This window comes from Gopherus evgoodei, chromosome 11, assembly GCF_007399415.2.
Source record: "Gopherus evgoodei ecotype Sinaloan lineage chromosome 11, rGopEvg1_v1.p, whole genome shotgun sequence".
In the NCBI taxonomy this organism is placed as follows: Eukaryota; Metazoa; Chordata; order Testudines; family Testudinidae; genus Gopherus; species Gopherus evgoodei.
The window spans coordinates 45,552,980-45,568,320 of NC_044332.1; the positions used below are offsets into that span (position 1 = coordinate 45,552,980).

Consider the following 15,341-nt stretch of genomic DNA (forward strand, 5'->3'; position numbering starts at 1 on the left):
AGTACAAATTTTGTATCCGTGCAGAGCTCTGCTTTTAGTATTCATCCTGTCAACAGTTTGCTGTTGTACCTTTTAACGTTGTGTCTCTGAGAAACTGAGAACTCTCCTGAACTCCTTTTTCCTTTTGATTTTATTCCCATGGGCCATTACCAACCACTTCTTTGAGTTTTGTAAAGTCTGCTTTTTTGAAGGCCATTGTCCCTATTTTGCTGCTTTTGCTCCTTTTTCTTAGGGTCACATAATCATCATTTCATGATCACTTTCACCCAGATTACCTTCAACTTCAGATTCACAACACTGTTAGTCAGAATAACGTCTAAAATGGCAGTTTTCCCTAGTTACTTCCTCCATCTTCTGAAACAAACATTTGTCCCCAATGTATTTCAAGAATTTAATGGACATTTTGTGTTTTGCTGCATTACAATCATTCTGTTCATACAGTCCTGGAAAGTAGTGTTGCGAGCTCACAATTTTATCACAAGTCTTGAGATATGTGGTGGTTCTTAAAGCCCCAGCTCCTGGACTAAAGTGACTACGTGAGAGTTTCAGTAATTTTTTTAAAATTTAAGCTTAAAGCCCTCATGATTATGGAATAAAGCATGAGAACATGAATTGGCTGTACCTTTTTAAAGGCTGAAAAACTAGAAGGAAAAGACATAGAACCCCGTGTCTCTCTCTCTCTCATATGTATTTTTAGAGCTTGACTATGGTGGTTTTTTTTGGTATGCTCTTGCATTTTGGCAATACTTGGGGGTGGGGAGGAGAAATAAAATAAGGTTGTTGTATAAAATTTGTATAATTGGCAGGGGGACCCAGGAACAGTAGTTGAAACTATTTTAAATTGTTGATTTGTTGGAACTAATTAGATTTGAAATTGACAGTGACCCTTTAAATACAATTCAATAAAGTTCCAGAAGATATATTCCCCACTTACATTTAAAATAACTTGTTTCCTCATTGGTTCACTCTGTCAGCAAAATGAAAATTGCCCACCAAACTTTTTCCTGTGCATTTTTTCTTTGTAGTATGAATGTTACATAAGTTGTTTGGGGTTTTTTAAATGTGATATCCAATGTACAGAAATAAATTTAATCACAATCCTGCAAATGGTTATGCATGGGCTTCCCTTTACTCACTATACGTTGTCTCATTGAAATCAATGATAGTGCTCCTAGAGCTTGTAGTTAAGCACATGCATAACTCTTTGCAGGATTGGGGCCTTAAATTCAAAACCATATTTCCTTTCATACAAATGTAGTTTAGTATTTTTTTACATTGCAGGAAACTGTCAAAAATGAGATTAAAAACAGCTTGCAAAGGAAATGCATTAGTATTCTGAAAATCTTTAGAAAACTCTGGAACAGACATAGGCGGATTGATTGGTTATTTATTATCCATTTACATAAGTCCTTTGCCATTTTATTTAGATTTTTCTAAATCCCCAATTACTGTAAAGTTAATTAGCAATCAGAACTGGTTTTCAAAAGGTTCAAATTCCCCACATGGCTTTGCAGATCTAAATGTCTGGCATCCAACCTAGCTAATGAGCTCACCTCTATACAAATGGGATCACTTCTAATATCTTTGCCAGCTCTTGAGTAATTCAGGATGAACTCTTCCAATGTGAAAAAATGCTTTATGAATGAATGTTGGGTGTTTTTGTAATTAACCATTCCCCTTAATTAATTTTGGCTCCAAGTCTCTAATTTCTCAAAGAAGGAAGTTATACAACTGAGAAGTCTAGCTGCCAAAATCACCATCTCTCTATTCCAAGCTTTGTAAAAAGTTACAGTATGTAATAAGTTGGCTTTGGAAGAGGCAATACCTCATTTTGCATTTATGTGAGATTTTAAAACCTTATTGGTGTTTGAGGAAGAGGAGGAGGAAATTCGCTTCCTCACCTACTGCAGACATTCATGTTTCATGAGCAGAGTTGGTGTATAAAAAAGCACTGTACAGAATACTGACCTTGGTGACAAAATGTAAAACAGACTTGATGAATTGAAGGTGTTCATGTTGGGTTGAACATAACTCTTCATTTGTGTCTGAGCCTAAGTTCTTATGGGTTTACCACGATGGTGGGCTTGGGTGCAAGGCTAAGTATTTTTCTTTGTTTTACAGAAAGAATTCTAGAAGACCACGAATTGGTAATTGAAATTCAGTCACACTGGGGAATCGAAGAAGAAAATAGACTGTATTTTAGAAAAAACTATGCCAAATATGAGTTTTTTAAACACCCAGTGGTAAGTCTGTCGTCTTAAAAGCACTGTTTGGGCAGCTGCTACAGCTGCCCTGACATCTGAAGCCATGTGGCATAGTGATGAGGGGAAATGCCAGAAATGCAGGAGAACCTAGAGTGAGCCTTAAAATGAAATCTTCCTGTGACCTGTTAAAAGGAAAGGAAGAATCACTATAGGTATGTTTATGCCAGAGCTGGAAGGTGTAAATTCCAACTTGTGGAGACATGCCTGCAGTGTGCTAAAAATAGCAGTGTAGTCGCCACAGCGTGAGCTCTGGGAAGGGCTAGCTGCCAGAGTACAAATCTATGGTCTCCAATAAGGTCGTACTTATGGCAGCTCCCCTGCTACGCCCCATCATCCTGTTCCCTACTGTGACTACACTCTAGTTTACCACATTAGCTTGATCAGAGCTAATGTGGGTATGTCTCTTCAAGCTGGAATTTACACCTTCCAGCTGTGGTGCAGACATACCTTTAGGGACCTAAGAATTTGGGTTCTGTTCCTTGCTCTGTGTGTATTATCTTGAGCAAATCACTTAATCACTCTCTGCCTCAGTTCCCTATTTCTGAATGAGGATAACTACATCTCAGAGATGTTGCTAAATTAATTAATAGTGGGGGGTCAGATATTATAGTGGTCCATGGAAATGACTTTATATAATTATACCCAGTACATTGCATGACCATGGTCAACCAGCCTTGGTGGGCAATATAGGCTAACCAATCAGGGCCCAACAAGAAAGATATGATCCCAAGAGGAGATGGAATTTAGAACACTGTATCAAAAACACTTAACTCTTAATTAATCCTAAAAATAATACACAGGATCATTTGGAATGAAAGTCTCTGGTGATCCAGCTACTTTACATACTTTGAAGGATTTAATTTGGGAGTTGTCCAGCTATTATAAAAGACTATAATTTTAGATCTGGGGCCAAATCCTCAACGGATGTAAACGTGCATAGCTACAGTTCAGTCAGTGGAGCTATGCTGACTTACACTGGCTCTGGCCTATAATATCTTTTTATTTTTTATTTTTGCAAGTTTCCACCATTTGATCCATATTAATATCATATAGAATAAAGAGAGCATTCACAGTAAATCAGAGAGGATTTTTTCTGCATTAGTAAAAGATAGCATAAAATATATTGACCAACATTTTGTTTCAATATAATTTAAGTAAATGTTTTTGACAGTGTATTCCACTTATTTCCTCATTCCACTGGGATACCATATCAAATTCAACAAAATGTCCCTTTTAAAATGCATTTTCCCTCTTCCTAGATAGTAATATATTGACGCCTAGGGCCAGCCTATGCAGCTGGAAGGGGAGAGCGAATGATTACCTGTCAATCTAAAGTTACATCTACACTGGAAAAAAACAAACAAAAACAACAAACCAGAACCTGGCAGCAAGTATGAGCCTGAGTCAACAGACTTGGCTCATGGGACTTGTGCGGGTTTCAAACCCTGGACTCCAGCCTAAGTAGGAACATCTATACTGCTGCTTTAGCCCCATAGTGTGAGCTGAGTCAGTTGACCCAGGCTCTGAGACCCACTGACACAGGTTTTTTGTAGTATAGACATACCCTAAGTATGGGCCTTTCTGCAGTCTGACTTGACTCAGCAGATCCTGGTCCCTGCATTGAAATCTTAAAAACAAACAAACAAACAAAAATTTGAAGTTTGGTCTCACAAACTCAGCAGGTGAATCTAAAAGATACCACAATTTGAGGCTATTTTAATGCCCTCCCCCCTTCCTAAATTGTTTGAGAGTGGGGAAATCTCACTGTCTTTTTGCTCTGTGCAATTGGGTGGTGGATATGTTTATATGTCTAAGAGAAATATGAAGGTTTTTGTATTCACATTTACAGAAGTTTTAATAATACGTTCTATTGTGACAGAATTATTTTCCAGAGCATATGGTGTCGTTGTCAAGCGAGATTAGTGGAGTGATAGGCCACACACAGATATTACAGGTATGCTGTATTTGCATTAAGATAAACCAGTTCACAGCAGAATACCTCAATTTCAGGTGTCTAGTTTGTGTGTACAGAGTATTTTGTCACTGACAGAATTGTAGTGACCTATTGGACTAGAGAGACGTGTTGTCATGAAACATAAAGATAATATTCCTCCACTGATATAACTGCACCTGGAATGATTCAGTTTTGGGGAATTCATTGCCATAAAGATATTGACCAGTTGGAGGGAGTTCAGAAAAGAACAAAATGCAGCAAAAAAATGGTTAGGATCAGTTGGGTGGAGTAACTTACAAGAACTGATTGAAAGATTGAAGTAGTGTAGCCTGGTTAAAAGGATGGGAATTCAACAGTCTTCAACTGTATAAAAGTGGTATATGCAAAAGAAAACAAGGAGTTTGTTAATACATTACAAGTGTTACAACCTTTAAAAATCAGGCCATTTTTCTTTTGCTGCCTAAATATGGATTTCAGAGTCTAACTTTAGGCACCTATGTTTCAAAATGTTGGCCTCTGTGCTAATAGAATTTAGCATCTCTTTATCTCAAACGTGATCAGGTAGTTTGAAAGAAATATTTGACTTATTTTTGTAAACTAAATGATATCTACTAAATACCTGTGTGCAGAGTAAGTTTAAGGCCTGTGTACCATTAAGTCACTTGAGTCCTCAAAAATAGTGTTTAGACAGTGAATAGTTTATATGCTGGCCTTCTGCATAGGGGTCAGTTCTACCCCAAATAGGAGATTACAGGTTAACTTGTAAATCAATCAAAACTGGATAAACCTGTATTTCATGTTACTATTTTTTTTACATTGTATTGTCTGATTATTTATGTTTGGTTCAATAGGAGTTGCTAGACATTAAGTACAGAACGCCTTTGTGAATTACAAAGCCATCATGCACATTTCAGCAAAGCCATTCAGTAGATCATTTACACTATGCCACTCTTTCCTTGGAAACTTTCATTAAGACAAGTTAATGGGCTTGCATTATTATCTGTGACATGCTTGGTCAAGTGTCAAGAGAGATGTTAGTTTTAACAACCCAGTTTTGAAATTCTCTTACAGTTTTCTGTGGGTTGAGCTATGTGCAAGTAAAATATTCTCCAGCTATGTGTTAAACATTTTTCTTGCCTTTTGTTATAAGGCAAGAGTAAGAGAAGGCAAGAATTCTGGCTCCTTCCTTTTAACTCAGAGCTAAAATATCTAAAAATGTACTGATTTGTTTTCCTTAGTTATTCTCTAATAGTCATAGAAATGTAGGGGTGAAGGGGACCTCAAGAGGTCATCTAATCCTGCCCCCTGCACAGAGGCAGGACCAAGTATACCTAGACTATCTCTGACAGGTGTTTTTCCAGCCTGTTCTTAAAAACCTCCAGTGACAGGAGTTCCAGAGCCTCCCTTGGAGGCATATTCTGGTGCTTAGCTATCAGATGTGCATTGATTTGTAAAAATTATTTCTGGTAGTGTTTCCCAAAGAGTGAGAGGTTTAATCCCTGCCCCCAACAAGACTTAAGCCTAAAGAAGAAGGTGAAGGGAGTGCGATGCGTAGATGGTATGTGGCTGTGTCATAGTTTACTTTAGGGAGGCACAGTATTTGTGCATATGTTTCTTGGGCATTGAGTGTGGAATCAGTGAGCATAGCTCACGTTCTGGGTTTTCATGAATGTGATCAAATTTAAACATAAAAAATTAATGGAGCAAATGGATTTTAAACCTGAGGCCTTCACAATAATATTAATAGAATATTCCGATATTTCATTTTTATCTGCTTCTTTGAGAAATTATAGATCTCATAGTATGAATGGATTCATTTATAGTTCACCTATTTCTGGTAATTAAATGTGAAGCTGATGTCTTCAAATGTAATTTAAAATCAGATTTTTTTTTCACTTGTAAAACCTATTCAGTAGCTTGCACCATAGTTTACTATGGAACCCCCCCCCCCACACACCTTTTAAATAACAATATATGGATAAAATCTCATGTTGTTTAGTTCTTACAAATACTCCCATTGAGTTAATCATGTGAATAGGATTAGGCCCCATTTGAGCTAATTTGGATAATGAGTGAAATCCTAATCCCATTGAAGTAAATGGTAGTTTTGCTATTGACTTTGATAGGAGCTAAGAGTTCATCTTTTACTTATATGAATAACACTTCTCTGTTCTTGTACTATTCAGAACTTTTGGCTGCAGTGTTTTTTTTTTGGACCAGGATTAATTTTTTTCACTCTGAAGAATATTGTTAATTATTTTTGTACTTTGAGAGTAACAATTTCACAATTGTTAGTCTGTAAAATTATCCTGATGATTATGCTTTTCAACTTTTTCTTTAAGGGTAGCTCTATTCTCCCCAAGTCCAATTCAATAGATGCAATTGATATTCAGGTTCTGTAGGTGTACTTTGAGTTCAGAGTGCAAATCTTCTATTGACTACTTTAGCTGCTTCTTTCTTATTGCCTTTTCAGCAGAATGCAAATACATTAGAAAACACGTGTAGACAGCATATGTACAAGTCATTTTTCACAAGCAATGAAACAAAGTATTTTTATCTAAATGTAGAATATATGTTAAAGAACAGGGCACATTTCCTTTCTAGACAATTTAAAATAATTTTGTGTGAAATACCTACACAAAAATGATGATAAAAGAGCATGAAGGCTGCAAAGCACTCAATTCTGGCATGTCTTAACTTTTGAGTACTTGACTTTGCAACCTTAATGTTCTCTTTAATGTAGTTTTGTGTGTGTAATTTCTGAGGTTCTAAAAAACTGAAAAACAGAACATTAATCCTATGGGAATAGCCACATGGGACATCAGCAGGGTTCGAGCCTTTAGATCCACTTTACAGACCTTCGCTAGTAGAGCTAATGAAGTTACTGATACCAACAGTAAGCTGTCATCCTTTGTGGGCCAGCCACTAGAGCTGGATGAAACATACACTTTGCCAGAGGGTTTCACAGATATTTGCTGACAATAGAGAAATGTTGAGACTCGGGAATCTTGAGGAATCTCCCCTCAAACTTGACCCCTTTTGCCCTGTCCTTTTTTCTCCCCCTTATCACTCCCAGCTCCTTGTCTCATTCCTATTTCTCACTCCTCTGTGCTCTTCACTCCAGGCCCCATCGCCTGCTCTGGGCTCCTCAGCAGAGTCTTAGTCTCCTTTATCTCCCATCTTGGCTTTCATTCCCAGTCTCCCTCCTAGGCTCTTTGCCCCAGTCTGTCCCCACTACCTCTTGCTTCTCATTTGATCTCAGTCTCCCCCGCCTGGCTCCTACATCCAGTCTCCTTGCACATCCAGGCCCAAACTTCCACAGACCTCCCACTCCCAGTCTCTTCTCAACCCACCTCACTTCCTTGTCCCAGTCTACTTTCTTCACTGCACTCCCCACTGCCTTCTGTCCCCTCTGCATTCCAGACAGGCTGCCATACTGCCTGGGCACTAGCAGGGGGAGCATTGAGTGTCAGTCTCCTTGGTCTCAGTTCTGATGCTTGGTGCTGCAGCATCCAGGAGTGGCAATTACAGGGAAAATCCTGCTTAGCCCCCTGTAGCTTGGGGCTGGAGCATGCCCCATTCAGACAGAATCCAGAAAGTTCACTTGTCAAGTCTCTACTGAGCATGTGTGAGCTGTTTCCCCCCACCCCTCTCCAAGGTTTATAAACGGAGGTAGCTGGGAGTTATTCTGCAAAACATTTATTTTCAGAAAATGCTACTTTGTTGGAACCTAAACTTTTTGTGGAAAAGTTTCTCAGGGGATAGAGAGAGAGATGATTTATCTAAAAGCCTAGTGGATAGGACACTCACCTGGAATGTAGGAGACCCAGGTTCAAGTCCCTGCTTTGAATCAGCCAGAACAGCAACTTTCACATCCCATGTCACTGTTCACCAGAATGTTAGCTTTTTGGGGTGTCTTTCTGGTTTTTCATAAACATTTTTGATAGGGCTTGGTTTTGCCTCAATGCAGAATGGGAAAACTTCTTTCCACCCAACTCCTGTTTTATAACCTGGCCAAATCTGGGCTGGGTTTCCATGGCAACAGCAAAGGTGACTTCCTGCCAAATTTCACTTCCCTGCTCCAAAGAATGAAGGCATTATAACTTAGCAACAAACATGGTGAAATGGTTTTAAGATGGGAAAACCAATATATTTTTCCATAACCTTTTACGGTGAAATTGATGAACTACTTTTGCAGAAATGTTCCAAAAATATTCCCCCAGAGGCAGATGCCCAGCATGGAAAATTTCAGCATGGATAGGTAAAGTTTGGCAAAGTTTGAAGCAACTGAAAACTGGGCTTTATAATGGGAGTCATTAGGCAATGTCACCTGTTTACTGTGCTACCAGCTCTGCCTAAGCCCAAAATGTTGGTTTTTCAGTTAGTAATTTTCAAAGATTTCCAAAATATACCCACAACTTATATGCTAAATGTGCACATATAACCCTCCATTTATGCCTGCATTATCACCAATTTGCTTGCAAGAGGGCGTGCTCACTAATTTATTGGAACATTTTTGGAGGCAATTCTTAAATATTGACCAATAGTAACACACATGGAGCAATAAGGAAGCTTTCAACACCAAATTTGATTTTATGGGACTGAGTTAAACTCTGAGCAATTAAGTAGAAACTTAAAAGGAGTCTGGGTACAAACTGGATACAAAATTGGGTACAATTCAAATCTGAAAGTTTAAAAAAAGAAGCTGGCTTCCTCTGAAATGAGTCTTCATCCCATTCTGTGAGAGTCAGAGTCTCTGCTCAAGAAGCAAGATGGTGCATCTAACTTCAAGGGCACTGTTAACACCTCTAGCACTTCAGATGTTTCATTGTAAGTTTGAGAGATATATATGAATAAGTTCATATAATGGGAAACATAACTTTAGGCCTAGATGTTCTCATGCAAGAACATCCACCTCTTGTAACTTCCTTGGTTTTTATGTTCATCTCAGACATTTGAGTTTGCATGAATTCATCTGCTGAATTCATCTCTCTTTAAAAAGGCTTTATATGCTTTTTATATTAAAAGCTATAAATGTCTGATACTGTTGTATACTAGAATCTGTAGTACACAATGACATTTTACACCAATGATATTTACAGTTCATTTGCTATAAATCATATCATATATCTCAACCCTACAGAGTAAAATAAATTGAATATTACTGCATTTTATATAACCAACATGTGCTTTTTTTTTTAAAAAGAGGAACCTCTAATTTTCTGTACTTTTTATCCAATGTTACTTGGCTCCCTAATAAAGCTTTTATTTGTCATTGATAATTTCTTCCATCTTTAATAAACTTTGGTCTTAACTTAACTACTATCTTTTACAGCTCCATAAACTGAAGAGCAGGTTATTCTCCTCATTGTCTAGGATTTTCAGTATTCTTTCATTGTGGCAGTAATGATTTTGTCAGATGCTGTTAGTCATGATGTGTCTTGCCATACAGTCTGTTGCTATCTGGGAAGAAAAAAACCAGATCATTTAGTCTTGCCTCATTACAAGTAATGTTGTTGTGAACTACTTTAAATTGATAACACTAGTGTGGGTGCAACATTCACTGCTAAAGCAGAGCTTTGTGTTGCTTTCAGTAACATTGGCCTGTTCAAGGAATGATGTTTTGGTTATCATTTTGTCATGCATATCTTCCTAGTGAGAGGATAGGTACAAGGATACAGGGGGTCTTATGGGGTTAGGGAGCCATTAATTGAGTCTTCAGACAAAATGGGCAAGGTACTAAAATTAAGAGCTAGTATGGAAAGGAGAGGAGAGAGATTCTTCTCCGCAATCTCGATGAAGAAAATCAACAGCTGGCCTGTACTAGAAAGTTAGATTGACCGAGCTGTATCATTCAGGCATGTAAGCCCCAGTGTAGGCAATGCTAGGATGACTGAAGAATTCTTCTGTTGACCTAGCTACTGCTTTTGAGAGGTGGATTTACTGCAGCGACTGAAGAATACCTTCTGTCACTGTTGTAAGAATCTATACCACAGCATTGCAGCAGTGCAACTCTTTCAAACTCTCCTAAAGCTTCCCTTTGAAATTGGTCTGTCGGATTAAATTACAGCTTTAATATAGTCTTTTTATTCACTATCACATGTGCCTGAAAAAAATGTTTTTGTATGTTTACGTTATTCATCTTCCTCTTTGTCATATGCCATAAAACCTTCTTAACCTTGATAATATCTCAAAGACACATACACTCTCAAGTTGGGATTAGAAAGTCTTTGCTTCAAATTTCTTGCTTCTAGAAGCCAGCATTATCTGATATTTGTGGGCTCATCAAGCAATGTTCAAAACCAAAAGTAATAAGAAAGCAAAATTAGGGTTTCCTTCTTTTCACTAATCACAATTTTTATGCCTCCTTCAAGTGCACTCTTGCATGATAAATCTCACTTACGGCTGCTGAAATGGAGCTGTATTGTGCTGAAATGGAGCTGTAATGCAGTGCCTACATTGCAATGGAGATGTCAGTCCCTTCAGCAGTGAACAATGCTGGAAAACCTTTCGTGTAAGCAGCTCTAGGCCCTGATTCTGAGACTGTTCTGTGCATGAATAGTCTTATTGATGGGACTGTTGACATAGACTCATAGACTCTAGGACTGGAAGGGACCTCGAGAGGTCATCGAGTCCAGTCCCCTGCTCTCACGGCAGGACCAAATACTGTCTAGACCATCCCTAATAGACATTTATCTAACCTACTCTTAAATATCTCCAGAGATGGAGATTCCACAACTTCCCTAGGCAATCTATTCCAGTATTTAACTACCCTGAGTTAGGAACTTTTTCCTAATGTCCAACCTAAATCTCCCTTGCTGCAATTTAAGCCCATTGCTTCTTGTTCTATCATTGGAGGCTAAGGTGAACAAGTTTTCTCCCTCCTCCTGATGACACCCTTTTAGATACTTGAAAACTGCTATCATGTCCCCTCTGTCTTCTCTTTTCCAAACTAAACAAACCCAATTCCTTCAGCCTTCCTTCATAGGTCATGTTCTCAAGACCTTTAATCATTCTTGTTGCTCTTCTCTGGACCCTCTCCAATTTCTCCACATCTTTCTTGAAATGCGGTGCCCAGAACTGGACCCAATACTCCAGTTGAGGCCTAACCAGCGCAGAGTAAAGCGGAAGAATGACTTCTCGTGTCTTGTTTACAACACACCTGTTAATGCATCCCAGAATCATGTTTGCTTTTTTTGCAACAGTATCACATTGTTGACTCATATTAAGCTTGTGGTCCACTGTGACCCCTAGATCTCTTTCTGCCATAGAGGACCCTGTGTATTCTGCAATTCTGTGGGAAAAATTTTACTGAAGAATTTGACCTTTGCTGCAGAATTGTGCTCCACAATCTTTCCTTTTCATTTAAAATATGTTTCTAGTTCTTACGGCCATTGGGCAAACCTCAGAAAAATGAAGAGAATGGTAATTAAAGCAATATGCCTGCCTGAATCTGTAGCAAGGCTGAAACAATAACTCTGAGATAAAAACAGCTCTAATATAATTCAAGGCTTTGTGGGCTCAGTGATTCTGTAACCATAAGAATTTAGCATATTTCCATGGGATTAGCCATTTTTCTGCAATCAGGTGCCTGATACTTTGTTCTGTCTTCCTGCTCTCTTGGATTCTGCCTGCAACTTTTTGTCTCCAGCTTTCGCTACAAGAGGAAGTTAATTGGCTCATAGCTTACAGATTCTAAGTCCGGATAATCTAGTCTGACCTCCTGTATAACACAGGCCGTTGAACTTCCCCAAAATAATTTGCAGAGCATAACTTTTAGAAAAAACAACATCTAATCTTGATTTAAAAATTGTCAGTGATGGAGAATCCACCATGACCCTTGGTGAACTGTTCCAATGGCTAATTACTCTCACCATTAAAAATTTACTCCTTATTTCCAGTTTCAGTGCATGCTTCTTACTCTGTGACATGAAGCCCTATTGCTGGGATGCTACAACAGTTGTCCAACATTCAGACAATGAGCGGGGAGCCTCAGAAATACAAGTTCATGAGCTAGACGGCTTGGAGAAAAGTACAAATGCCAAGACTCTGGAGCCAGGGAGATGAGCCACTGCAGCTAGCTACAGCATTCTCCCTTCCTTTCCACACATGAGGGGAAGGTGATTCTGACCTGACTGCGTAGAAAACATTGTGCATAGTCCAGGCCCATGGTGTGGAGATTGCCACAAAAAAACCACATCCTGAAATAACCGTCATAGAAAACAATAATTTTATTTCAATATTTACTGTTGTGTGTGTTTGTGAGGGTGTAAAGATGTGGGAATGAAGGGTATTGCATGATAGAAAAAATGTAATATTGCTTCAGAACATGAGTTTATGATGCATAATTTGCTGCAGAGTGCATAAAGTTACATGTCAGCTTAAGACTTTGCAGGATCATGGTTATTGTGTATCAGACAAATTACTATGTTAGTAGGAGAACATACTGTATATACTCGATCATAAGCCATTTTGTTTATAAGCCGACCCACCCAAGATGGATAAGTAAAAATGGAAATTTTTTATGACCCATTCATAAACCGACCCTATAATTCGGGGTCAGCAAACTTTGGCTCCGAGGCCATCAGGATGAGCTATTGGTGGGCTGAGACGGTTTGTCTACCTCGACTGTCTGCAAGCATGGAGGTAAACCTAAGTAAACAAAGTGTCCCGACCTGCCAGCAGCTTACCCTGATGGGCCAGGATAGCAACCGATGGGGAAATTTGGGGTGAGAAGAGAAGCTGGGAGTCAGGGTAGTAACCCCAAAGGATTCCAAGTTAAGAGATTTATATGAGGGAAATGGATTGAGAACCCCTGGCCTGGAGCTGAATCTGTTTCTTGGGTTGAATTAGGAAGTGTTCCAGTATCTGATACAATTTCTTGGGGCATTCTGTCAAATTTTCAAAAGGCATGATATATTCCTTTAGAAAATTCAATACAAACAGCAAAGGCAATGTATTGAACTAATAATGAATTCTCTTTATGGAATATATGTACCTTTATCTGTCTATTAAAGGCCAATTCCCTCATAATAAATGGTTTTTGCTTCTCTGTGGCTTCAATATTTGTAAAACTATAGTGTCACATTGGCACAGAACGTTGTGGTAACATACTGTGTAGATATCTGCAAACTATCCTAGTGAATAACAAATTATTACCTTGTCAAGGACTTGGAATATTTCTGTCTAACGTATTTGCAAAATAATACAGCTACATTTTTTTTTTCCTCTAGAAGGAAGGCCTTTCTCCTGAGGGTTTGAAATTAACTTTGATTTAAGGGTCACTTTTATGTGTACTTTAATTTTCAGTCAGTGCTCAAAGTGTACATGTTTGGATTTTTGTGTGGTAGAGAGAGAGAGGGGTTGTGTGTTTAAATGGTGATATGCTCCCTCACCCCCAAATGATGGCATGTGCCTATCTCTTATAAACTTGTTTCCTTTCCAGTGGTTTTTCAGCTGGCAGGAGTTAGAATTGGGAGATATGGCATTAACCCACCACTTTTAAAAACACAACAAAAACAAAATACCCTAGAGCATTATTTTTAATTTAAACTTACAAACTACTGCCAGGAATATCTATCTGAGCTCTTCAAGTTTTGTAGAAGGCTGTTCTTTCTTTCAGGGTGCAAGAACTTAGGTTTTATATTTTATATAGTGTTATTTATTGCCTTCTCTAAATTTCTGATGATCTTTGAAGGTTTAACCTCCTCCTTTAGTTACCAGAAGGTTGTTCAGTGTCTTTTTATGCTGTTGTAAGTAGATCATCCCACTGTTTTGAGGCATGTATATAATTTTCCATTTTTGAAGTGTGTATTTTCACCATTTAAAATTTTACTATAATGTTGGCAAAACTGTTGAACAGTATGTTAATAGAAGAGAAAGCTGGCTTCAGGTGGGAAATACATATGCAATATTTTGTTTCAGATGTTCCTAAGTTCCAGCACATATCCTGAAATTCATGGTTATTTGCATGCAAAGGAGCAAGGGAAGAAATCATCATGGAAAAAATTATACTTTCTTTTGAGAAGATCTGGCCTGTATTTTTCCACTAAAGGGGCATCAAAGGTAAGACTAAAATATGACAGAGAACAATAAGATAGGGCAAGCGTGTATTTTCATTTGCAGTAGTTTTTACCTAATTTTATTTCAATCCATGGTAATTTAAAGGAAAAAAATCTTGCTCCCAAATTTCCTGTTCAAATGTTCATTCTAAGGATACAATGCGATTGGCGGGAGTAAGGATATGTAAGAACAGCTCTTTGGAATAAATTAGAATTTCTTGTATAAACCTGAGTACTCTGGCCTAACAAGTCTGGTTCATTCCAAATATATTAATTTAAATTTATTTTTTAGTCAGGCAACACCAGAGCTCTTTAAAAATAAATTCTGCATTTCAGATCTACTGATTAAGAATTGTGAACGGTGAGAACATAAGCAAATGTTAACTGTTGTTCCTGAATATACCATTTGGATCTGTCTTTCAGAGCATTTATTTATTTTTAAGCAAAAGAAAGGAGAAAATTTGCGGAACAATAATTTGTAGGAAAATTTTTGAGCATCTCAATTTTTATCATGACCCTCTGTATCCATACCTCCTCCCCGCTTTACTTGTTCATTTTTATTGGTCTGTAATGGAAGCATAACTATTGACACCTCTGTTAAACAGGGTGCTTTGGAGATGAGAGAACTTTTATGTAACCCACTTAGAATAAAGATTTTGTTAGTCTGAACTTCTGTGTTAGCTGTCAACATATTTCCACAGCTGTCCTCATTTAACTGAGGACACAAAGAAGCAAACAAAAGAAACTTGACTGGTTTCAACTTGGGGAAAGGAATTAATATTTAGAATGGGACTGGACAGTAATTGCTAAAATATGTTTTCTTGCTTCTGATGATGTGTTTTAAACAAGGGAATTAAAAATAAATTGCAAAGTGTCTTCAAAAGTTGTTACATTTTAAGATGTAATGAATCATTAAGCATTATGGCTTATAGCTCATGTATGCTTTTCCAGAAATCAGTTCATTGGTGCTACACATGTTTCTCGCAGAAAACTGATAGTTTGCTTTTTGGCTTTGTCCAGTTTTGGGCATTTTCCTCTGCTGCAGCAGGTAGAATGTTCAGT

The 15,341-nt window shown here is 38.0% G+C and overlaps 1 protein-coding gene across 4 annotated transcripts in view; it reads left to right on the forward strand.

The window, feature by feature from the left end:
- Window positions 1–15,341, forward strand: part of GRB14 (growth factor receptor bound protein 14) — a 91,759-nt gene that overhangs the window by 60,307 nt on the left and 16,111 nt on the right. For all 4 annotated transcript variants that reach the window (XM_030580991.1, XM_030580988.1, XM_030580989.1 and 1 more), the window contains 3 exons: window positions 2,122–2,243; window positions 4,144–4,218; window positions 14,143–14,283. In XM_030580991.1, coding sequence (XP_030436851.1) covers window positions 2,122–2,243; window positions 4,144–4,218; window positions 14,143–14,283 — 338 coding nt within the window. The remainder of the gene's footprint in view (window positions 1–2,121; window positions 2,244–4,143; window positions 4,219–14,142; window positions 14,284–15,341) is intronic.